The 24,398-nt window shown below is 43.6% G+C and overlaps 1 protein-coding gene across 2 annotated transcripts in view; it reads right to left on the minus strand.

Annotated features, from left to right (window-relative positions):
* Nucleotides 1-2,211: 2,211 nt before the first annotated feature.
* TRIM55 (tripartite motif containing 55) overlaps nucleotides 2,212-24,398 on the minus strand; it is a 604,973-nt gene continuing 582,786 nt past the window's right edge. For both annotated transcript variants that reach the window (XM_085605523.1, XM_085605520.1), the window contains one exon: nucleotides 2,212-4,550. In XM_085605523.1, coding sequence (XP_085461649.1) covers nucleotides 4,428-4,550 — 123 coding nt within the window. In that variant the 3' untranslated portion in view covers nucleotides 2,212-4,427. The remainder of the gene's footprint in view (nucleotides 4,551-24,398) is intronic.

Consider the following 24,398-nt stretch of genomic DNA (forward strand, 5'->3'; position numbering starts at 1 on the left):
CAGTGTAGCATGGGTGCTGATTACCGCCTTAAGAGACTGGATGGGGTTTGGTGGCCAAGCACCCCGCTTTGGACAAGCAGGTGAGAATTGAGACACTATGAATTCGCACAGTGGTTTATTTCAGCTCCCACAGTATTCACTTTGCACGTTCTGCTGACCCTCTCTATCCATCAGCATGCTACTGCATTTAGATCTATCTGAAAGTTACCACAGCGGATCATATCAGGCCAGTAAATCAGTCCTAGACATGGAATGATTCAAAAATAGCTCAGTAGTTGTTAAAGTCAACTACCAAGACCGAGTTTGTGAAACTTGGAAAGAATGCACAAGCTCTGTTCATGAAAAAAAGTAGTGAATCTGCAATCACAGATTTGCTACTTTTTGGCATTCTTCTCCTCCTCAAAGAATCTTCATGGAAAACTGTGCTTAGCTCAGGTTTCCAAGCAGAGTCCTTGGGAACTGACATGATTTTCAATTTGGCGATCGATTTCATCTGTACAGAGTTCTCCATGGCAGGGAAATCAATATGAAGGGAGTGGATTTCCCTGTGCAAATGCAATTTTGTTTGCTTTCCCCCGCCTCGGAGATATCCTTTCCCCTACACCCTCACCACATTTGGGTCTGATCCATTTTCTGTCCCACCTTGGAAGAGGTGTTATGCCAGCCCTGCACTGCAGTACATATCTGACGATTTCCAGTGTGGAAAGGGGTTAGGTTGCAGTTTGGGAATGTGAAAAAAATTCCATGTTTTGAGAGTTCCCAAACTTTCAAGGTAAGCCAAGCATTAAAGCACCCTCGTGTCACCCCTAGAATGGTATTTACGGATCTGGAGATCTTAGCATTCATGGCAGAGATCTTCACTCCCTACTAGGGCTGAAAAAATATAAGGTTGGTTGTAAACTTAAGTTTACCACAAATTGCACTTGATGAGGAATGCTCTATATGTTCTTACCATTCTGCATTTCCTCCAAAATATCATTTTGGTGGGCACTAACCACTTTTTCTTTGTTGGCAAAGTCTCTTGGGTTCACTCTTGACTTCGACCTATTCATGGTTGAACATGTCAATATCGTAATGTCTGGGGGATATACTATCTTCATACACATTGGATTGTGTTTTCTCAAGAGTGGACTCAGGATATGTTACGCAACTGGCCTACTCAAGACCATCCTTCAGCCCTCAAAAGCTATTTTCCATTCTGCAGCTAGACTAAGATCTGAAATAGGAGCGTGGACAACACGACTCTTGTCTTGAGGTCCAGTGAGACCAGAATTATAAATCTGCTGGCCTTGTACATTTAGGGCCCCCAAACTACCTGCTGGAAAATTAACCATTTGGAGTTTGTTGTTTCACAGACTACAATACTCCTTTTCAAGATGTTTATGGCATTTTACCTTGAGGGTTATCCATTTTATTCCATGGGATACTACAATGTTAAAAATCTCAGGAACTCTAAGCATGGATGGTCTTTGTTCACAAATTTCACTTGACATGACATTGTGCTGTTCTAGTCTCATTTTCTCTGTTTTAATTTATTTCAACATTTGAAAGGTGAATGCAGTGTTTAGTTTTACCGTGACGTTTCTAATAGCGTGCAATGAACCCCTTTTTTTTAAATACGTTTTTTTATGTAAGGTGCTCTGATGCTTATGTTAAACAGAATTGATAAATACATGCATTTACCTATAAGCATGCACAGTGACTGGCTAAAAATATAGGACTGGGTAAAGGTGACTATCATGGCATTGAGCCAGCAGGGTACAATGCAAATACCAGAGAGCAAAGACCATAACAGCTCCTCACACTTTTATGTCCAGATATCGACTGACGACATATCGATCTGCACCAATAGACTGCAAAATACTGACAACCACTATATCGGCAAGGTAAACGCACTATAGATTTACTGCCCTAACTCCTCATCTACTTGCCACCCTTATTATATAGTGCAAGTGGATATTGTGGAGTTGATGTATGTGCAGGTCGATAATGTAGAACTCTATGTTTTGTTGCCATAGACTTCCTCTCAGCTGACATGGGGCAAACTGAGAGCTCTGGCCCCTGTAATTAGCACAACACTCACAGTATTATGTATCATAGTGCTGCTCTGATACCATTTCTTTATTTTTATATAGCTTCAGACATAGAGGTTGTACATTTATGAGCATGAACACAGTGTATTTGAGTGCATTAAAAACAAAAACAAAAAAATGGAATCACCAACGTGATTAGCAAATTTCCTTTATTTCCATTTCAAAGTTATTTTGTATAGTTTCGAACTGAAATGTTCTAGCATCTTTTAGAAATGTGTCCATGGACCAGTGGTTATTGGATAAATGTTACTATAACAACTTCCAGTGCAAACGTTCTTCGCCTACGTAGGTGGAGGGAAAGAAAAAACACATTGTAAATGATTACAAAGCGACTTTTTTTCCTTGTGCACATTTCCATAATAAAATATATACTTTCAGCGCTCGCTCAATTTTGCTGTGTAAGAGAATGTCTAACAATCTATATTTTTAAATAAAAACTGCTAAGTTATGGTGCATTATTTTTTAACATTTTTTGAGCTGTATGTTGATGTCCTAAAAAAAACTCGTTATCAAAAACATATGAAAAGAGGAAAAAAAGTTCCTGAGGTCTTGTTCACAGAAAAACATTAACACGCATGATACAAGTGGGTCCTTAAAAACACTGCTCCCTACTACATGAAACATAATGGAAAAGTAATGTGTCAATCAGTCTCCTGCAGATCGAAAGGGCCCGTGCAAAGGTATGTGTGTGTGTCTGTGTATGTGTAAAGGGAAAGGGCAGTGGGCTGGGAGACGAGGTAAAAGAAGTGAGATGGTGGGCGCGGGGTCTAACTGGTTCTGGGCAATCACATTTTAAGTGGGACATTCAGTATAAAAAAAACTATTCTCAACTGGGTCCTGCTCCACTAACAATCACCAGCAATAAGCGTCTGAAATGACCCTTTGTTTGATGATGTTTACTTGGGTTTTGAGATCTATTGTGACATCACTCATGGGATGACCCTGTAAACCCATATTTCAAAGTGTGAAATTAAAGCAGTGGGTGGTACACATCTCAAGAGAGTGTGACCAGGGGCAGGCTGGAAGAGTATGATTGGAACTGAAATGTCCAACATGAATCTTTTGGGGTCAGAATCGTTTCAGGGCAGCCACTGACTTTGTAAACGACTCCTCATTTAGATCAATTGTTTGTTTCTTGGTGTAAATAAGACATGGCTCCTTCCCTTGTACTCCAATGTTAGGATCTGGGCGAAGAAATGCAAACATGTATTCCTCACTTTTGGTATTTGCAATGGAGTAGTTGTGTGAGTGTTTTAGTACCAATATCACAATTTTCAATACTATTTGCTGTATCATAGTCAGAGATCAGAAGCAAAATATATTCAGATATTTATGTAATTAGAGCTGGGTGAAAAGTTTTTGGAAATTAGTTTAAGGCAAAAAAAGCGATCCTATTCCGCTAAACATGAGAACTAGCAGAAAAAAGCAGATTTATAGCTTGAAATTCCCAAATGCGGCATGTCGTAATTGCCAAATCACCTGAACCGCTGTGAACCTCTGTAAACCACCACAAACAATTAAGTACGGCCTACGGTTAACCTTCTTTTTACCCATTGTAGGTGGATGGGATTTGGCGAACATTATGGATTTGCACTGCGATTTGCACCTGTGCACCGCAGATAAAAAAAAATAATTAAAATCTCAACCCAACTTATAACGAGAACTTAACGGTGGTATTCTTACTTTGTAAAAAGTTTGATAAGGTGCACCAGCGTGTACTATTACAGTCTGATCTCTGTTCAAAACTATGGCAAATATTTCGGCCATGCTCGAGGTGATCCAAAATTCCATTGTGTTACGTGTTTGGGAGGGAAATCTCTTCTGCTGGAAGAGTTCCTGATGGACAGAGTGACCTGCGCCGCAAATCAGAGAAAAATGCAGCGCACTAGATGGAGGACTACCTGGAGGAGAACATGCTCACAGTGCACCTTCTGAATCTGGAGACACAGAAGATGAAGAATCTGATTTCGACTGGTGATGCTTGTCATCGCTTATTAAATTCATGAGAAGTGGAGGTCTGTTTGCTTTCTTAACAAATGGGCTCTCCAATGTATGTGTGTACAGGCATCCTATTCTCAAAGGATGGTGCTGGTTGGATGTGTTCAAGTGCCAATAAAAGTCCTACTTCAGTTCATACTCAGATACTGGTATATTGAACTCCAATGATCATATACTTGGAGCTCTTTTCAGGTGTCTCTATATATAATTCATAAGATAAAGGAACACACAGTACAGTGAGGTGTCTTTAGTTAAGGCTGTTTCTGATCTTTCCTGCTCCACTCAGTCACTTCTCTGAATAGAATGGTTTTGAGAGATGGTCAACCATGAGATCTATCAGTCGGTCAAGGAGTTCAGCCAGGTGAAGGAGAAAAGATGACGCCCCTGTTCTCCGCTTGCCCCTTCACTGTTTGGCGCAGCCTGAGCGGTCCCTGCTGGTGAGATAGCCTCAGATTCAGTCTGCAAGAGAAGGACACATATTACTAAAGGAACATTAAGTGGATGCAGCAGTTTCGTTGACAAGGATTTTAGCGTCTCCACTTTAAAAGAACAGAGGTGTTGTGTTGAGTGCAGGACTTGAGTAGGTAGGTATGGTAGTCACTTGCTATAGCTGCATCTCCAGTTAAAACTCACTTCACGCGTGCATACAATGCTTCATTCAAGTTTCTCTTTCAGAATTAGCACCTCCCGCGCACCAATGTATCTCTGTATATGTAACTGTAAAGGGCTATGGATGAGCACCGTTATTTACTCATAAGAAGCAGGCATATTTTAGTTATTTTTTTTACACCTCATCAATTATCAGATCTCATATATCAAAACAGTTTTGCTAAAAAAAAAATTAAACAAATACAGTGATCAATGAGGAAAAGTAATTTGAACCAAGCAACACAATGATGATTCATGTAAAAATTATCAAATTGGTTTCGAAATTAGATTAATTCAGTACTTCAACAACTCGATCTATAAGTATTGTACTAAAAGAAATCTGGACAATCCCTAATTCAAAAAGAAAAAGTTGGCAAATAGCTTCAGCAGCTTTGCGGTGCAGAAAATGAGCAATTTGCTAAGTTTTTGGAATTAAAACATTACTGATCTCTTCACAGAATCTACATTTGATTATGACTACAAGATGGGTGATATGGTACCAAAGGGTGTTGGCGCTCACTCTTGATGGTTGTGTTACCTCTAGTGATAATTAATATGGCGCCCCAGGGAGGGGGAGACCAACCCAATCCCCCAAGTATGATCCCTAGTAATCTGCCTTAGAAACAACTCAATGCCCGGGCACACATCGCAAGTAAACATTAGTGGTAGACAGTATAGATGCTCATAACAATATTAGTTTTCTTTTGCTTTTATTCTCTTCTTCTATGGTCAATCAATTGATGCATAGGATACCAATTTTTGGACAGCTACAACATGCCTCTTCCCAATTGCAAATTGATATCCTTCGTCCACAATTTGTATTTGGTGGATCAACCCAAAACATTCGCGAATGGAGCTGAGATGGGGGAACTTTTTACTGCAAGTTACACGAAGATATATATATATATTTAAATATATTTAATATATGTATATAGTTATTACACAGTGGCGGTCGCCACAAGATAGTTAAAGTTAGGACCTGGTTACAATAGAAGGAAAGTTTTTGGTTTGCTAATAAGTTTGGTGCCCTCAGATGAATCTTTGCAAAACTTTCCAAAAACAATTCATCCGCCTCAGCACTTTCCTGGAAAGTTTCAAGGTGATTCATCAATTGGGGGCTCAGAAAACCGGGGGTCTGGAAATGCAATAATTTCTCCATGCAATTTCCCATAGGAAAATTGAACACCGCTAATGTGAAAAATTGGTAAGTGTTTTTTTCTGAATTGGTAAAAATGTGTGCAGTATTTTTTGAGAAATTAAGGTTAAAAAATGTTGCATATCTGGAAGGTTGGGTTTGCGGGAAGCTCACTAGAATCGGACAATCATGCAACTTCAAATAATATAGCAATGTGACTAGTCAAGGGGTATTTTTTTCCCTTCAGAGAAATGTTGCATAGACTTGGTTCCTATGTCATAAAAAGAAAAAATAAGGTGGAAGGGGCAGGGTAGGGGGTAACCTGACCAACTGGACCATATGGGGAGTCCCAGAGGGACCCTCTCTGGGGCCAAATTTGAAAGAAATATTTTTTGGGGGGTTTCCACGATCCTGTGGGTGTCCTACAGGAGATACAGATAATCCTGGACTCCTGCGGGTGTCTTTGGAAGCACAGGGCAGTGCTGCCTTCTGCCAGAGTCTTGCGGGGTGGGACCTGAGTGGGTGGCAGGGTGGGAGTTTGGCTGCCTGCATGGGGTTGAATACAGCAACTGGCCATCGGCCAGGCCCTACTGCCATTCCCATGCTGCTCAAGGCTGAAGGCCATGTGCAGCAGTAGGTTGGCCTTACGTATGGTAATAAAATATTAATTGTCATGAACAAATTCAAGAAATTAAATGAAAAACCAAAGGTTAAAGTGGTGTTAAAGTTAGGTATGATAATATTATCTTAATTAGCAAAAACAAAAAGTCAGAAATACACTTAAAAAAACAAACATGAAAGTGAATGTTTGATCAGTTAGACTTAGGGTGGTCTCCCCCAAAACCTTTTGCCTTCATCCTCCTAATTTTGTCCAAAATGAAATGCTAATAGTGGCCTGTAGCACCTATTGTTCCACCCACTTAAGTAGCCCCTTAAAACATGCCAGTTCGACTTGGCAAAATATCCCCCTTGCCAAGCCTTAATCTCCTCTTTTATTATACATAAGTCACTCCTAAGATAGGCCCTGGGCAACCCATAAGGCAGGATGCATTGTAATTAAGGCACCCAATTTCCGTTTTTACTGATTGTTATGGCTAAAGGCAGACAGAAAACAATGTGTTTGCTGTCCGTATTTATTTTTAAAAGAGCAGAAAAATACAGAAAATTGTGCTTCTTGTGAGTGACTCTCCATGCTGTCCTTCATGAATTCTAGGCCAACAGTTGAGCAGATAGACATCATGAAGAGTTAAAAAACACATTACATTTCCTTTAATACAGACATATGTCAGTGAATATTTGTATATAATGTTAATATTTAACGAGGTGTAGTGTTTTGTTATATTTGTCTGCGTAATTAGCTGAAAGGTGAAAGGTGAGAGGTATCAGAGTATGAGCGCATGTTTATCGGTTAAATAAAGGTAGACATATACAATTCATGTATTCTCAAATCACAAAATAAATATGGAAAAATACCAATTAGATAACCAAAAAACAAATTTGGATAAATCCAGATGGAAAATGTTAAAAAACATAAATACTATAAAACTGGGAGCCCTCATTTTAATTAAAAGGTTAGACATGTAATTTTAAGTTTGACATGTCCTGGAAGTGAAACCCCCCTAAATTTGATTTTCTCTACTATAAGGATTACCTGTCCCATAGAATAATATTGGGTTGGCTTATTTGATTTAATTAGTGCTAACTTGTGATTAGGAGCAGGTAGGAAACTGGTGTTTATAATATAAGAAATTATCATTTAAAATCATATTTAATGGTAAAATTGGATTTTAAGTCACAATTTTGAAAATGCCACTTTTTGAAAGTTGGTATTTTCCTGTATTTGATATTTTGTGCCTGCAGCCTGTTCCTGGGTCACATTGCTGGGTATAGTTGGCAGTTGAACTTTATATATTCCTTCCAGACAGCCACACAATATAGTGAATTAGGTGTGCCTGGATGGGCCTTTGCTGGCCGGATGGGGAGGCAGAGTTTGGCACAACCCCACTTGCAATTCCATTGATTGTGTCCTGCTTTCACACAAAGGACTTCACACTACCTCATTGTTCCTGTAGTGAAGCTGGAGCCAGGGCAGGGGAGGTAGAAAACGCCAAGCACTTCAAAGGGAAGGCTCCAGGTATAAAATAGGACCCTTAGACACACTTTTCAGTTCAATTTCTGGATCTGCAGAAGGACTGTCAGAGGACTGCCTACTGCTGTGGCCTACTGCGTACTTCAGAAGACTGATTTGCTGCACCTGGAAGGACTTCTCTGCTACCTGAAACCTGCATTGAACCCTCAGAGTCCTTCCCTGCTACTTGAGCCATGTTCCACTTCTTGAACCCCGGACTACCAGAGTGACTTCAAGGGCTAGTTCACTGGCCTACTAATCAGTGCCTCAGGGACACAAATTGCTCCAACCATCTTGAACCTGTACCTGGACACAACCTGTGATAACTCTGACCCTCCAAGTGGTGTCTGGCCAGTGCTGGACCCTTGGAAGTGGTGCTAGAGGTGCACAGAGAGCCAAAATACAAAAATTGGGACTTCAAATATTTTTTGTTAAAGATGCTCTGAGAACTGGGAGGAAATTGGAGCCTACCTTGGCTAGATAAAAGGAAGAAGAAGAGGAGAGCAGGGCCGAGGCAGAGAGAGCCCTGGCCAAAGTAAAAGCTGAGTCTGAGAGGGTGGACATGGCTTGGCTAAAAAAAAAAAATACTGCTGGAGCATGAGAAGGACATGAACGAGCTGGAGCTCAAAGCCAGTCAAACTTCAGAATCCATCAGCATACCTCCAGTGTCCCCTGGAGAGGTGAGGGTCCACATGCCACAAGATCTTGTGCCCAGTTATGTGGCCGGAGATGATATGGACAAGGGAACTTCTCCTTATGATGTGCCTCTGAGAATGCACAGGGTCCCAGATGAGTATTGGGGGCTAACTTATGGAAACATGTCTCCTGTGGGGAGGGACACACTTCGTACACTGGAGGTGAGAGACCAGACAAAGTACATCCCTATGAAAGCTATACTGGTTTATAAATGTGGGTTGATCCCTGAGAAGTACTGCCAGAGGTTCAGGGATAACCACAAACTCTCTAACCAGTCTTGGGTGGATTTCTTGAACTATTCCAGCAAGGCACTAAATGGCTGGATGAGGGGCAGCAAAGTTGACACATATATTGGGCTGTACAACTTAATCTTGGGGTAGCAAATGCTCAATACATGTTTTACAAATATGTGCCAGCATATAGTGTATAGTAAGCTCTCTGACCCCTGGGAGCTTGCTAGGTCAGTACCTGAGAGTCCAAGAAAGTATCAGGGTAGGGGATACCCAAAAGGGTGGTCAGAGTTCTCATCAGAAGAAGGAGGAAGGATAGAAATCAAGGAATTATTACGCTCAAGGCCCCCAAAATAAATCACAGTGGACCCAGCCCCAATCTGGTCAGGTGAAAAATGGGGTTGTAGATAAGAACACTGGTAAATGTGTCACTGAGTGCTATGAGTGTTACCAGTTTGGGCATACCAAGGGAGATTCCCAGTGCCCCAAATGGGCACAGGCCCACTTGTGAGCATATGCCTGGGTTGGCAAGTGTAGCTATTAGGGGAGGAGATGGCCCCAGTTAGTGTGAGGGAGATAGCTGATGTTACCCCAGAGCCCCTGGGTGACAGAGAGATGGTGCCCATGCGTACAAACACTTCCATTGATAAGCAGTGGGTCACCATCAATGGGTAGGGGGTGGGTGCACTGAGGGACACAGGATCCAGCATGACTACTGTCATGGTCATCTGGTGTCCTCAGAGCAGGTGATGCCTAATACATTCTACCAGGTTGTAGTAGCACCCATGAGAGCCATTACCCAATGACTCTGGTTCATTTTAAATGCAGGGGGATTCTCAGGATCTCCTAGTGTAGCTATGAGCCCTGCCATACCTGTGGATTGTTTGGTAGGAAATGATCTGGAGCACAGTTCCTGGAAGGAAGTGGCGCTCAGGCCACACCTGAAAATGTTGAGGTTACCTGAGTGGGTCTGCATGATCACAAGGTCATGGCAGCTCAGGAGGGGAGTCAAGAAAACCTTTAATAATGGCCCAACGGCTGCCAGGAAAGAGAATGTCAGGGAGAGTGGGAATCCAGGCCCTGAACTTCCAGGGATGAAGGTAAATGGAGCATGAGAGGAGACTGTTTTGGAGCATACCGGGGAGGACACCACAGCCTCCCTAGGAGACCTGCCTGAGCTTGGTCGATGGCATGTGAGGGTGGGCCTACCACGGAGGAGTTCTACAAGGCACAGAAAGAGTGTCCAACTTTAGAGGGCATGAGGCAGCAAGTCGAAACCCAGACACCTGGTGTCACATCTGGAAAACAATTTATTTGGAGAATAGCCTCTCTGTATAGTGAGCCTAAGGCACCTATGGATGGGGCAACACACGTGTTGGGGTTTCCCCAGTTCTACAGGGCCTTCCTACTGGGACTGGGACTGGCTCAGGAAATACCTGTGGCAGGACATTTGGAGCAGGGCAAGACCTTTGCCAGGCTTGTCTTCCACCTATTTGGCCCTGGATGAAAGCCTCCTCTGGCACATTCTGCAGGCCATGTCTCACCTGCCTGGATAGTGGGAAAGCAGTTAAAAACCTGATAGCTCACCAGAATCCGTTACCTGTGGTGCCCCCCCCCCCTTTGAAAGTGTAGGTATCAACATTGTTGGTCCGTTGGACCCCAAACTGGCCTAGGCAACAGCTTTATCATGGTTTTCATGAACCATGCTAGTGGATACCCAGAGGCAATCCATCCAAGGACTGTGACGGCACCTGCAGTAGCTAGGGCCCTGATGGGGATTTTCCCCCAAGTATGGTCCCCCAAGGAAGTGGTGTCTGACAGGGGCACAAACTTCATATCTGCCTACATGAAGTCCATGTGAGAAACGTGTTATAGTAACCTACAGGTCAACACCTTATCACCCTCAAATCAATGGGCTCATTGAAAGATTCAACAAGACCCTAAAAGGCATGGTTATGGGCCTTCCTGAGTCTATGAGGTGGAAGTGGGATGTCCTCCCACCATGCCTACTCTAAGGCCACAGAGAGGTACCACAGAAGGTAGTTGGATTTAGCCCATTTGAGCTCTCTATGATCACCCTGTTAGGGGACCTCTCAATCTGGTTAAGGAGGGGTGGGAGAAAGACCATCCAACCCCCCAGGTTGTGGTTAGTTACATGCTAGTCCTCAGGAACCAGATGAACAAACACTGGAAACAGGCTTCTGAGAACTTGGAAGCCAGCCAGGAGGTCATGATGCTCTTGTGTCACCAGAAGGCCAGTCTGGTAGAGTTTCAGCCTGGCCAGAAAGTGTGGATGATGGAGCCAGTGGAGCCTAGGGCCCAGGGCCCTCCAAGACTGTTAGACAGGGCCCTTTGAGGTGAAGGAGAGGAAAGGGGGTTTTACCTGCTTGGTGGACCTCAAGACCCTGAGAAACTCCTTAAGGGTGCTCCTTATCAATCGCCTCAAATGCCCCCACAAGAGTTCTGATGTCACCATGCTCTCCCTGACCTCCTATCATCTGAAGAAAAAGAAGGGTCAGCGGAAGGTGTCAACTTCTCCCCTACCCTAACCACAGAACAGCAGATGTTGTGACACTGTTTTTTCTCACTCCTGAGCTTAACTGCTGTGTGCACATCAGATAGATACTCGGGACATTCTATGGGGTAAAATGCAAAATGTACAGGCTGTCAGAGAAGTGAAGGCCAGCATTAAGAAAGAAGTCTCTAAAATGTTGGATTCAGGAGTGATTGAGCACTCACATTGTCCCTGGTCCCTGGTCCAGCCCTGTGGTGCTGGTACCCAAAGTATCCCCCCTAGGTGCCAGCCCAGAACTCAGATTCTGAGTGAACTACTGGGGGCTCAATTCAGTCACCAGGATTAATGAACATCCGATGCCCAGAGCTCATTGATAGGTTGGGGGCTGCCTAGTTCCTGAGTACTCTTGGCCTTATTTCAGGATACTGGCAGATAGCCCAAATTGAGGGGGTAAAAGAGAGGTCAGCATTATCTATACCAGAGGGTCTGTTTAGGGTGATGCCCTTTGGATTGAAGAATGCCCCTGACACCTTCCAGAGGTTGGTGAACCAAGTCTTAGCTGGGACAGAGTTCTTCAGTGCTGCCTACTTGGATGGCATAGCTGTCTATAATAGCAGCTGCGAGGACCACTTGTTTCACCTCTAGGAAGTGTGTCTGGCTCTGAAACAGGAGAACCTGACTATCAAGTCCAGAAAATGCCAGATAGGGTAGGATTTCTTTGGTTTATATTTGGGAAACCTCATGGGCGGTCCTAAGGTGCAGCCACCTCCAGGCCCAAATAGAGACTATCCTGGCCTCTGAGCCCAACAAAACTCAGACAAAAGTGAGGGCCTTCCTGGGTATCACTGGATACTACAGGAGGTTTGATAAGGGATATGGCACCGTTGTTGTACCCTTAACTGAGCTGACTTCCAAGAAGAAGCCCAAAAAGGTGGTTTGGGCAGAGGACTGTCAGAAAGCCTTTGACATTCTCAAACAGACCATGTGTACAGCCCCTGTACTCAAGGCCCCTGATTTTTCCCCAGGAATTAAGTGTGAAAACTGATGGCTCAGATCATGGAACAGGGACAGTGTTATCACAACTGAGGGCCTAGACCAACCCATAGCTTTCATCAGTAGGAGGCTACTTCCCAGGAAATAGAGGTGGAGTGCTATTGAGAGGTAAAACTTTGCTGTGGTCTGAGCACTGAAGAAGCTGAGACCATACTTGTTTGTGACTCATTTCCTGGTTCAGATAGACCACACACCCCTCAGATGGCTCATGCAGATGATGGGTGAGAATACCATACTGTTAAGGTGGTCCATCTACCTAAAGGGAATGGGCTTTACGGGAGAACACCATCCTAGGTCAGACTACTCCAATGCTGATGGTCTGTCTAGGTTCTTCCACCTTAATGATGAGAACTCCCAGGATGTTGGGTAGTTCTCCCCACTTTCAGCTGAAGACGACATGTGTTAGACCTGTTAGCCTTATTGTAAACATCCCCCTAACTTTTTGCCTCCATCCTCCTAATTCCCTAACATCATCTTGCTGGCCTTAGGAGTCTGTGCAGTTTACCACTGCTAAACAGTGCTAAAGTGCTTGTGCTTACTCCCTAAAACAGGGTACAATTGGCTTACACCTGATTGGCATATTTAATTTATTCATAAGTCCCTAGTAAAGTGGTATACCATAAATCCAGGGCCTGTAAATTAAATGATACTAAAGGACCTGCAACACTTATTTTGAAACCCATTTAGGTAGCCTCTTAAAATATGTTTCGTGTCTGCCATTGTGGCCTGAATTCAGTTTTAAACTGCCAATTCAACTTGGCAAAATAACCCCCTTGCCAAACCTTAAACTCCCCTTTCAATTATATACAAGTCACACCTCAGGTAGGACCTAGGCAGCCCATAGGGCAGGGTGCATTGTAAATAAAAGGTTGGGTTGCATTTCTAAGTTTTTTATGTAGTGAAAAGCTCCTAAATTTGTTTTTCACTACTCTAAGGTCTTCCGCTCCCTTAGGGTAACATTGGGTTGCCTTATTACATTTAAAAACTGCTAATATTTTATTAGGAGAAGGTAGGAAATTCACATTTGGTGTCTAAGAAACTGAAATTTCAAATCCGTGTTAATGGTAAAGTTGGATTTTAAGTCACAATTTTAAAAATGTTACTTTTAGAAAGCTAGAATTTTCCTGTGCTTGCTATTTTGTGACTGCAGCCTGTTTCTGGGTCACATGAGTGGGTGTATTTTGCAGTGGAACTTTGTATATTACATCCAGACAGCCACACAAAAGAAGGAATTAGGTGAGTCTCGATGGGCCATCTCTGGCAGGATGGTGGGCAGAGCTGAGTACAGCCCCATCAGCAGTTCCTAAGGCTGTGCCCTACCTTCACGCAAAGGACTTCACACTACCTCATTGTTCTTTTAGTCAGGCTGGAGACAGGACAGGGAAGGCAGGAAACCCCAAACACTTCAAAGGGAAGTCTCTAGAAACTTCTCCTGTGGATGGACTCTCAGAGGACTGCCTGCTGCTGTGATGTGGCATGCTATGTACTTCAGAAGACTGCTTTGCTGCACCTGGAAGGACTGCTTTGCTGACTGAAGCCTGCCTTGAACCCAGACTACCAGCGTGACTCCAAGGGCTAGTTGACTGGCCTCCTGAGCAAGTCCAAACCCTTCAAGTGGTGGCTTTCCAGTCCATAGAGTCTATATTCAGCAAATCCTGTTCAGTGGTCCTTCCCAGAAGGAGTATCTGGCCTCATGGAGCCATTTCGGCTACAGCTTGCGGCTTCGTCCCGCTGGAGATTTTTGACTTTAAAAAAGAGACTAACTCCAAATGTAGAAATCTTCACCACAATTTCATCCAAAGACTCCGCAACGATGATGCCTCCTCCTTGGACACCGCCTGCCACCTTGCCCCTGTGGAATCTGCCTTCTCAGAAATGTTTCCACAAACTTTCTTCTAAGTCCATTGGTTCGGGCCAACCAGGCCCTAATCACTTCTTTTATCTGACCTGCTACATATTTTTTCAACTTTGACCCAGCGTTGCGCAACTAGATGCCCATGGCTGGCGCTTTATCTTTTAGGCACTAATTCTATCTTAAACTTTAAACATTCATTACTCCGGTTCTACTGGTTGGATTTTTGTCGTTTTGGTGTCAATTCATGAAAATGTGCTTTATTTTTTAAATTGGTGTGGAATTTTTCTTGAATTGTGTTTTCATTCTTTTAATGTTTATGTGCTGCTTAAATACCTTAAACATTGCCGCTAAGTTAAGCCTGACTGCTTTTGTGCCAGGCCACCTGAGGGTTAAGCACAAGTTAATTTAGTGACTTTTGTGGTTCACCCTGACAGAGATTGTGGCTGTTGCTTGAGAAGGGTTAACACCCCACTCAACCAACAACTCATTTTCTCCCAGTGACTTAATAATTAAATGAAAATATCAATTTAACTGTAACATTTTAAAATAAAAAAATACTTAAGTTCAACAGATATAGTTATTTCATGTAACTATAACTTGCGCCCTCACCATGCACTGCTTATGACCTCACATTACACAACACTCATGACATGTGCTGTGACAGCATCGATATATATGTATATATATATGTATATACATATATATATATATATTACCTACTGGCGGTCGCCAGTAGGTAGTTATAGTTAGGACCACGTTTCCATAGGAAATCCGCAACATTCTATTTTGAATAACTTTGGCGCCGGTTGACGAATCCTCGCGAATTTTTCAAAATAGGTGGGGCGCTACGCTCCGCTCCTACCCTGAAAGTCTCGGGGGGATTCGTCAAGCGGGGGCTGAGATAAAAGGGGGGTCCCAAAACGCGTTTTTCCCATGCATTTTTCCATAGGACCTTTAGACACAGCTACAGCCCGAACGGCTGAACAGAATTACTTGAAATTTGGCAGAGAGGTAGTCCTCAGGTCAAGGAAGTGCCTTTTGTAGGTTTGGTGTAAATCTGTTCAGTAGATTCTGAGAAAATAGCCTTTAAATCAATATATATATCTGAGCCAGCTTACGGTGCGCTTACGGTGCGCTTACCGTACGCGTACGGTGGCGTGCGCGAGCGCGATTCTGATTGGCCCTTAGATCTTAGTAAACATTCGAATCGGTCGACACCAGGAAGCGGCGGCCGCCATTTTCTCTCTCGCACTCTGACAGGGGGTTTGATCAACGAAGTGCAAAAACACGTAAGGGGGCTGTTTACACAGCTCCCAAGCACCTTGCCATGTCGAGGGAGTCCCCAACGACCCCCCAAGTGAAAAAAGGCAATTTTAATTTTGTCGAAAATTTCGCCGATTACGCTTACCGTACGCGTACGGTAAGAAATAATAAAAAAAAAAAAAAAAAATCCATATTCTCCCCGACCCGTGTGCAAAAGGTGCCCGAAGGGCACCTTTTGTGCATGGATTATTAAAACTTAATCAAAACATATATTTTACCTGTCACAACGATGCTCATCATATGTCCTCCATGTGCGCACGGTGCGCGAAGCGCATCGTGCGTTCATGGCCCATCTAGCGTAACGTGGGCACGCGGTGCGCGAAGCGCACCGCGTGCTCACTGTGCGCGCACGGAACGAACTGCGTTAAGTGGGCGCGCACGCCACAAATGGCGTAAAGTAACTTAGCATTTAAAAAACCGTACAAATTCACTGAAAAAACCATAGGTTTCACACACGTTATAGTTAGGAATTAGCATTTAAAAAACCTTTCAAATTCACTGAAGAAACCATAGGTTTCACACATGTTATAGTTAACTGGACATTTTACTGATAAAAAACCAATGAAATTCCCCCGTTATAGTTACTGTAGGCAACTATAACTCACGCAACCGTAATCCTCTGCTGATGACATATGTGTCTTTATGAAAAAAAAATATTTGTAATATATGTATAGCTAAAATTTAATGGAAGAAGACATGGGCAAATAAGTGTCTAAATACAGTATTAGCATCAGCAGAGGATTACGGTCGCGTGAGTTATAGTTGCCTACAGTAACTATAACGGGGGAATTTCATTGGTTTTTTATCAGTAAAATGTCCAGTTAACTATAACATGTGTGAAACCTATGGTTTCTTCAGTGAATATATATATATATATATATATATATATATATATATATATATATATATATATATATATATATATATATATATATATATATATAATTCACTGAAAAAACCATAGGTTTCAGGGGTGTTATAGTTAGCTGGACTTTTCACTTGTACAAAACCATTGAAATTCCCCCGTTATAGTTAGTTCAGCTAACTATAACTCGCGCGCCCGCAATGCACTGCTGATGACGTCACATATTACATCACTCATGACATGGTCAGTGACATCACTCATGACATGACTGATGACATCTCAAATGACATCACTGATGACATCACTGATGACATCATCCAGTGAATGTGTGTTATTCTGAAAATTAAATATGTTTTATATATGTATATCTCAAGGTCGATGGAAGAATAAATGGGTATATAAGTGTCTAAATGGATGATTTGTTTTTGAAAAATTGATTGTGTAACTGACTGATTAAGTGTATCATAGTGAATACATGGATTAGTGAGTAATGTTTAAATATGTAAATATCTGTATCAGTCTCTCACTTTGTGTATAAGTGGCTGCATGGGTTGGTGAGTAGCTACATGGGTGTCTATATAGGTTATTAGTTGGTTTTTTGAGTATCAGTCTGAGTGTCTGCATGGTTCGGTGGGGGTATTACGTAGTGCATAGGTGCATGAATGAGTGACTCACTGCTTGTATGTGTTGAACACAGTATGTGTGCAGGACTGTATGGGTGGATGAGTGTGTGTATGGGTGTGTTAGTGAGTGAATGACTGTCTCAATAGTGTCTTTATGAGTAACTACATATGTTTTAAACTAGTATATGTGACTATTGGTGTATATATGTGAGTATATGTGAGAGTGAGAGATTGAAAGAGTTCCTGTATGAATAAGTATGTGTTTCTATAAGTGATTGTTTAAAAGACTAAGTATGTGTAAGTTTCCGTAGAAGTAAGTGTGGTGGTGTGTGTATAACTGTATATGCAAGTAAATGTATGTTTGATTCTTTATTAGCATGAGTGACTATGTGTGTGAGTAACTCTATGGATGAGTGGCATTGTGTAACAGGATGTATAGGTGTATGAGTACATATGATGAGTGAGTACATGTATGAGTGACTGTATTGGACTGTTGGTGAATGAGTGGATGTGTATGTGGATCTTAGAATTACTGAAGAGGTTGTTGTAACTGGTATTGGTATGTCCATTGTTTTGAAAATTTTAGTCTCTATTTTTGAATGTGTGTATCAAAGGTTATATTAGGGTGAGAGGAGGTCTGCCACTCTATCACAAGGATGATGTCATCAGTGATGTCATCAGTGATGTCATTTGAGATGTCATCAGTGATGTCATGAGTGATGTCACTGACCATGTCATGAGTGATGTAATATGTGACGTCATCAGCAGTGCATTGCGGGCGCGCGAGTTATAGTTAGCTGAACTAACTATAACGGGGGAATTTCAATGGTTTTGTACAAGTGAAAAGTCCAGCTAACTATAACACCCCTGAAACCTATGGTTTTTTCAGTGAATTTCTGAGGTTTTTTAAATGCTAATTCCTAACTATAACGTGCCTGAAACCTATGGTTTTTTCTGTTAATTTCAAAGGTTTTTTAAATGCTAATTTCTAACTATGCCTACAGAGATAGGACATGTGAAGAAAGAAGAAAAAATGCACAGAAAGAAACAAAAGAAGTGCAGAAAGAAGCAACAGAAGTCCTCAAATACGAAGATAAGTGCAGGAAGAAGGATAACGTGCAGAAAGAACAAAAAGAAGAGCAGAAAGAAGCCTTGTTGCAAAATCATCCTGTACCCTCAACTTTTTCAGACGGATACTGGTGGTAACTGAGTCTGACTAACCAGTCCTAGAGCCAGTGCTATGTTAAAAGACACTTAGAATACAGTGAAAACACCTACATACACTAGGGAACATTATGCGTTGGGGTCCCCCTGTGATTAGCCTTACCTCCTCTATAAGCCCCTAGTATATAATAGGGCATGGGGATTAAAACTACCTCTTAAAACAGGCCACAGGGCGTTTTTGCACACGTTAACTCAGGCCCCGTCCCCTCCTTTCACCATTGTGTAAACACGCCCTGTGTCCGTTTTTAGTTGGGAGATTAAGTTCATTTGAGTCCTGAGGGTCCCTAGGGTCCAACTAGCCCACTAGGTACCTCCAGTAAGTGCCACAGAGCTGCGTTGCAGAGAGGTGTAAAAAGTGGCACGGCCTGGACCACCTCTCTGCAATGCAGCTCAGTGGCGCTTACTGGAAGCACTTGGTGGGCTAGTTAGCCCCCAGGGGCCCTCAGTATTGAAGGGAAATTATATCCCCAATTTAAAACGTGCCATGGTGCGTGTTTGCACACGTCACCTCAGGCCCCGTCCCCTCCCTTCACCACTGTGTAAACGCGCCCTGTGGCTGTTCTAAGTTGAGAGATTAAGTCCCCTTGAATCCTAAGGGTCCCTAGGGTCACACTAGACCACTAGGTACCTCCAGTAAGCGCCACAGAGCTGCGTTGCAGAGAGGTGTAAAAAGGGGCTTGGCCTCAGAACACCTGTCTGCAGCGCAGCTCCCTGGCGCATACTGGAGATGCCTGTTGGGGGCGCGTTTGCAGAGTGCTGCATGGAGGGGGCATGGCCTCCGGCACGATGCCAGTCTTTTATTTATTTTATTTTTTTAAGAAGGGGGGCTGTGTGGTTCCCCTTCTTATTCTAATTTATTGGCCCTGATGACCCCATCCCCCAGGGCCTGTCTCCTAATTATATTTTTTTGACCCCAATCCCCAGGGCCGGCCACTGTTTTTTATTATTTTTAAAAAATATATATTTATAGACACACCTAGGACATGCTGGACAAACCGTACGTACCTATCACCATGACGATTTGCGTGATATTCATTAAAAGGCGACTATGCATGCAATTAACCCACGTGGAATGTATTTACACCACTAGTGAAGCTCTGACATGTCTGATGCTCTACCGTGCCTAATCCCGGTAGACACCCTTGTCGTTTATTTATACAAACATGGGTAGCTATTGACGGGCACATTTAATACACATGCACACCAAGCCATTCAAAGGGGATTCGACAAAAATTCGACCAAAACTATGCAAGAAACCCCCCTCACAGTTAATAAAACACACATCCACTGCCGGATGTGTAATACTTTTTATTTTACTCTCTGGAAAGGGGACGAACATCACTTGCGAGTCACAGCGCGCTCCTGACAGAGCCCAATGCTGTGTTACACCCACCATTGCCTGCCGAGTGCCACACACCTCTGTATTGTATTCCACTAGCTAGTGCATATGCTATGACACTCTCTAGCCCATGTGCACTGTAACACCACCCCGTGAAAATGTCATGCCACACTTGTCTTCGCACGGGTTATATTGCCCCATCTAACGTGCCTTCCTCGATGCCTATGTTATAACGCACAGTGCTATGCCATACATATTACAATTTGGGATCCATATCTTTGTCACAGTGCATATGCAACGTTACACTCCCCAGCACATATTTTATATTACAACTTTAGAGACTAGTTAGGTTACACAACACTGCCCTGTGCATATTACACTCCAAGGCGCATATCGCATAGCACGCGCTAGTGCCTGTGCTATCTCGCGCTCTCCAATGAATCTGTCATTGCGCACAATGTATTGCATATTATATTTCACGCCTAGTTCATCTTATATCACACTTTTTGGTGCATAGTTTATACCATACACTATATCTAGTTTTCATTTTCAATCGTGCTCTCAGGACTATGTTCTATATAACACTGTGTTCACCTACCCTTTTCACGGGCATTACATTTTGCGATAGGGGGTGGAGGGTCAGGGGGTGTTTTTGCCAAGTGAGCCCGGAGTCACAGTCACTAACGTCTTCTTCTTCCTGAATAAAAGTGAGATTATGCTGCATACTTGTTCATATTTTAAGTAGTTTGCACAGACAAAATGTTTTAAAAACAATAAAGTTTCTAATACCCGCCTTCTCTGAACAGTTAGCTTGCTGCCCCATCCCCCTCCTCCCTATCCTCTGTTGTGTGAATCCATGGACTAGCCTCCTCCCTCCTGCCATGCATGGTCTGATGTGCTGCCACTGCCCTCAATTTAGTATGATGTACCAGTCCACTCCTCCTGCCCTCCATTGCCCAATTCTATGCCCCATCATTGACCTCCTGCTTAAACTCTGTGCTTAGCTTGCTGCCCCTATTCTCCTTCCCCCTGCCCTCCGATGTCTTTGTGCATGCCCCTGCTCCATCCTTTTTGCCCACCATGTCCCATGGACCTGCCACTCCTATCTACTTGCGAGTCACAGCGCGCTCCTGACAGAGCGTTACACCCACCATTGCCTGCTGAGTGCCACACACCTCTGTATGGTATTCCACTAGCTAGTGCATATGCTATGACACTCTCTAGCCCATGTGCACTGTAACACCACCCCGTGAAAATGTCATGCCACACTTGTCTTCGCACGGGTTATATTGCCCCATCCAACGTGCCTTCCTCGATGCCTATGTTATAACGCACAGTGCTATGCCATACATATTACAATTTGGGATCCATATCTTTGTCACAGTGCATATGCAACGTTACACTCCCCAGCACATATTTTATATTACAACTTTAGAGACTAGTTAGGTTACACAACACTGCCCTGTGCATATTACACTCCAAGGCGCATATCGCATAGCACGCGCTAGTGCCTGTGCTATCTCGCGCTCTCCAATGAATCTGTCATTGCGCACAATGTATTGCATATTATATTTCACGCCTGGTTCATCTTATATCACACTTTTTGGTGCATAGTTTATACCATACACTATATCTAGTTTTCATTTTCAATCGTGCTCTCAGGACTATGTTCTATATAACACTGTGTTCACCTACCCTTTTCACGGGCATTACATTTTGCGATAGGGGGTGGAGGGTCAGGGGGTGTTTTTGCCAAGTGAGCCCGGAGTCACAGTCACTAACGTCTTCTTCTTCCTGAATAAAAGTGAGATTATGCTGCATACTTGTTCATTTTTTAAGTAGTTTGCACAGACAAAATGTTTTAAAAACAATAAAGTTTCTAATACCCGCCTTCTCTGAACAGTTAGCTTGCTGCCCCATCCCCCTCCTCCCTATCCTCTGTTGTGTGAATCCATGGACTAGCCTCCTCCCTCCTGCCATGCATGGTCTGATGTGCTGCCACTGCCCTCAATTTAGTATGATGTACCAGTCCACTCCTCCTGCCCTCCATTGCCCAATTCTATGCCCCATCATTGACCTCCTGCTTAAACTCTGTGCTTAGCTTGCTGCCCCTATTCTCCTTCCCCCTGCCCTCCGATGTCTTTGTGCATGCCCCTGCTCCATCCTTTTTGCCCACCATGTCCCATGGACCTGCCACTCCTATCTACTCTGAGTGTTCTGTTGAGCTGCCACTCCCCTCCCACCTGCCTAGCATTGTCAGATGACTGTAACCTGTCCCTGCCACCTCCACCCTGCCTGTCCACATGCCATGCCTCTATCCTCTTCCTCCTGTCCTACATGGCCCATTGTACTGCCACACCCTTCTGCCCTCCTTGGTCTGTTGTGCTGCAACTGCTCCTCCTGCCTGCCCCGTGTGGTCTGTTGTGAGGCCCCTTCCCCTGAACTTTCTTGTCTGTGCACAGGTCCTGACCCTCCCTTCTATCCTCCATCGTCCTTTGTGCATGCCCCTGCACCCTCCTTCTTGCCCATCATAGCCATTGTGCTGCCACTAACCCTCCCACTTGCTATGCATGGTCTTCTGTGCTGCCATGGCCCCTCCCACCTTCCCTGTGTGGTCAGTTAGCTGCCCCTGACCCCCTCCCACCTTCCCTCCATGGTCTGTGTGTATGCCATCACAGTCTCACTGTTGCTCTTCATGTTGTGTCTTGCTTCTAGTGCCCATCCTGCCTGACCTCCATGGCCATCTTGCTGCTCCTGCCCCCTTGCCCCCAGCCCTCTGTTTACATGTGCAGACCCCTACTCCCTCCCTTCTGGCTTGTCTGTTCCATTGTAATGCCCCGGATCCGTCCCTCCTGCCCTTTATGGTCTGTTATGCTGCAGCCTTCTCTCCTGTCTGTCCATTATGGTCAGCTAGCTACCATTGCCTCTTGCCCCTCTGTTCTCTGTTGTCCATGTGCATGGTCCTGTCCCCTCCCTCTTGCTTTCTATGGATTGTTGTGCTGCACTCCCGTCCTGCATGCCCTGTGTGGTGTATTGTGCTGCTGCAAACCCTGATGCCTGCCCTGCAGGGTCAGTTTGGTGCACCTCTCCATGTCTCTCCTGTCCTCTGTTATCCAAGTCCATGTCCCTATCCCATTTCCTTCCATGATCCAATGTACCATACTTGCGAACATTTTGAACTTGGTAAGAGGGAGATTTTGAAAAAAAACTGGGGTATTGATTTTCCCCTTTGAGTTACATTGAAAAAGAGGATATTGTAGACAGGAGACAGATCAAATAAAGCCCATTTGAGCTTAAAAACATTGGACGTTTCCTGGCTGAATCGGGTCTGTTGGCATGTATGGTTGTACTACCATTGCCTCTTCCTTCTGCCCACAATGGTCTATTACATTGCCACAGCCTTGAAGGAGGGTAGATTTTGTATCACAGGGGGCCCCTGGCCCGTTCTGTCCACACCTGAAGTATGAGACCCTTGTCCTTGCCCTGCCAGCCGCATTTGTAGGCCGTATTAAATTGACCAGCGGGTCCTGTGTTGCTATATAATTATCCTGAGACATCCTTACCACTCAGCCAGCATAAAACCCCTGTGTAGGCCCTTCTGTTCAATATGTAGGCCTCTTTGTTAAATTGACCATAGCTCTGCAATTTTAGTGTATAGCAGTCTGAAGGCAGGTCTGCGAGGCCTTCTGCTCCAAACTAGTAGCCCCCACCCTACCCGAGTGCTCCGTGCTCGGTATCAAAGTTCAACATCCCCCTGAAGCTGTCGACATACAGTAGGCTGCATCCTGGACTGGTACTTGCTTCCTGGGCAGGTTTCCCGCTTTTAAGGAAGTGGCAACCGCAGAGCGTCAAGTTAGGAGAACTGAGGAGATTTTATACATGAATATATTGAATTCCTGTACAATACCCATTATTTTCTGCTTGCTCTATGGAACTTACGATAAGCGATTGGCCTGAGAGACTGACCTTTTCACCCAGTCCATTGTCAGCATTAAGTGGGTAAATGACGAAATGTCTGGTAAAATCTGCAGACGAAGCTTTTGGGTAGCATACGTAGGTAGATGTAGCGTGCAAAGGAGCCCACAAAATGATATAAAAAGGGAGCACCCACAGATATCGACGGACAACCTCGCCGTCTGTATGTAGGTTAACAGGCTGTGCAGGTTTTCCCCAAGAACTGGGAGCTCTTGTCTTCCTTTGCTTAAAATGTCTTGCTCTGCTTTGCTTGAAGTATCTTATTCTATTTTACCTATATGAAATGTCATGTTATGTTTAACCATTGTTCTCTTTACTTTTGCATTTAAAAGATGTTGTATTGTAATTGCAGGAATGCTTGCTCTAAGAGTAAATGTGAGTGTCCCTAGGTAACATTTTCCTTGGTGTAACTTGTTTCTCATGATGCATTTATAGATGTGTTTTCTCTCTCTCTCTGTCAGTCCATTAATTGAGATACAGAGAATATCATGACAGCTGTATGATTATCTGGATTCTGTATTTTGTACTTAATGTCTCTATTCTGCGGTTTCTTTGAAGTTGCATCTTCTCATTAAACTGCCATTGTATTCTGCCTCCAATTCCATGTCTCATATGTCTGTTTTCTTCATTTTTGGAGCAAGCGTTCCTAGGCACCCCGGCTCAAATTAAGGTGCCCCTTTTGTCCCTGACTCACTCTC

Source organism: Triturus cristatus, chromosome 5_1 (genome assembly GCF_964204655.1).
Source record: "Triturus cristatus chromosome 5_1, aTriCri1.1, whole genome shotgun sequence".
NCBI lineage: Eukaryota > Metazoa > Chordata > Amphibia > Caudata > Salamandridae > Triturus > Triturus cristatus.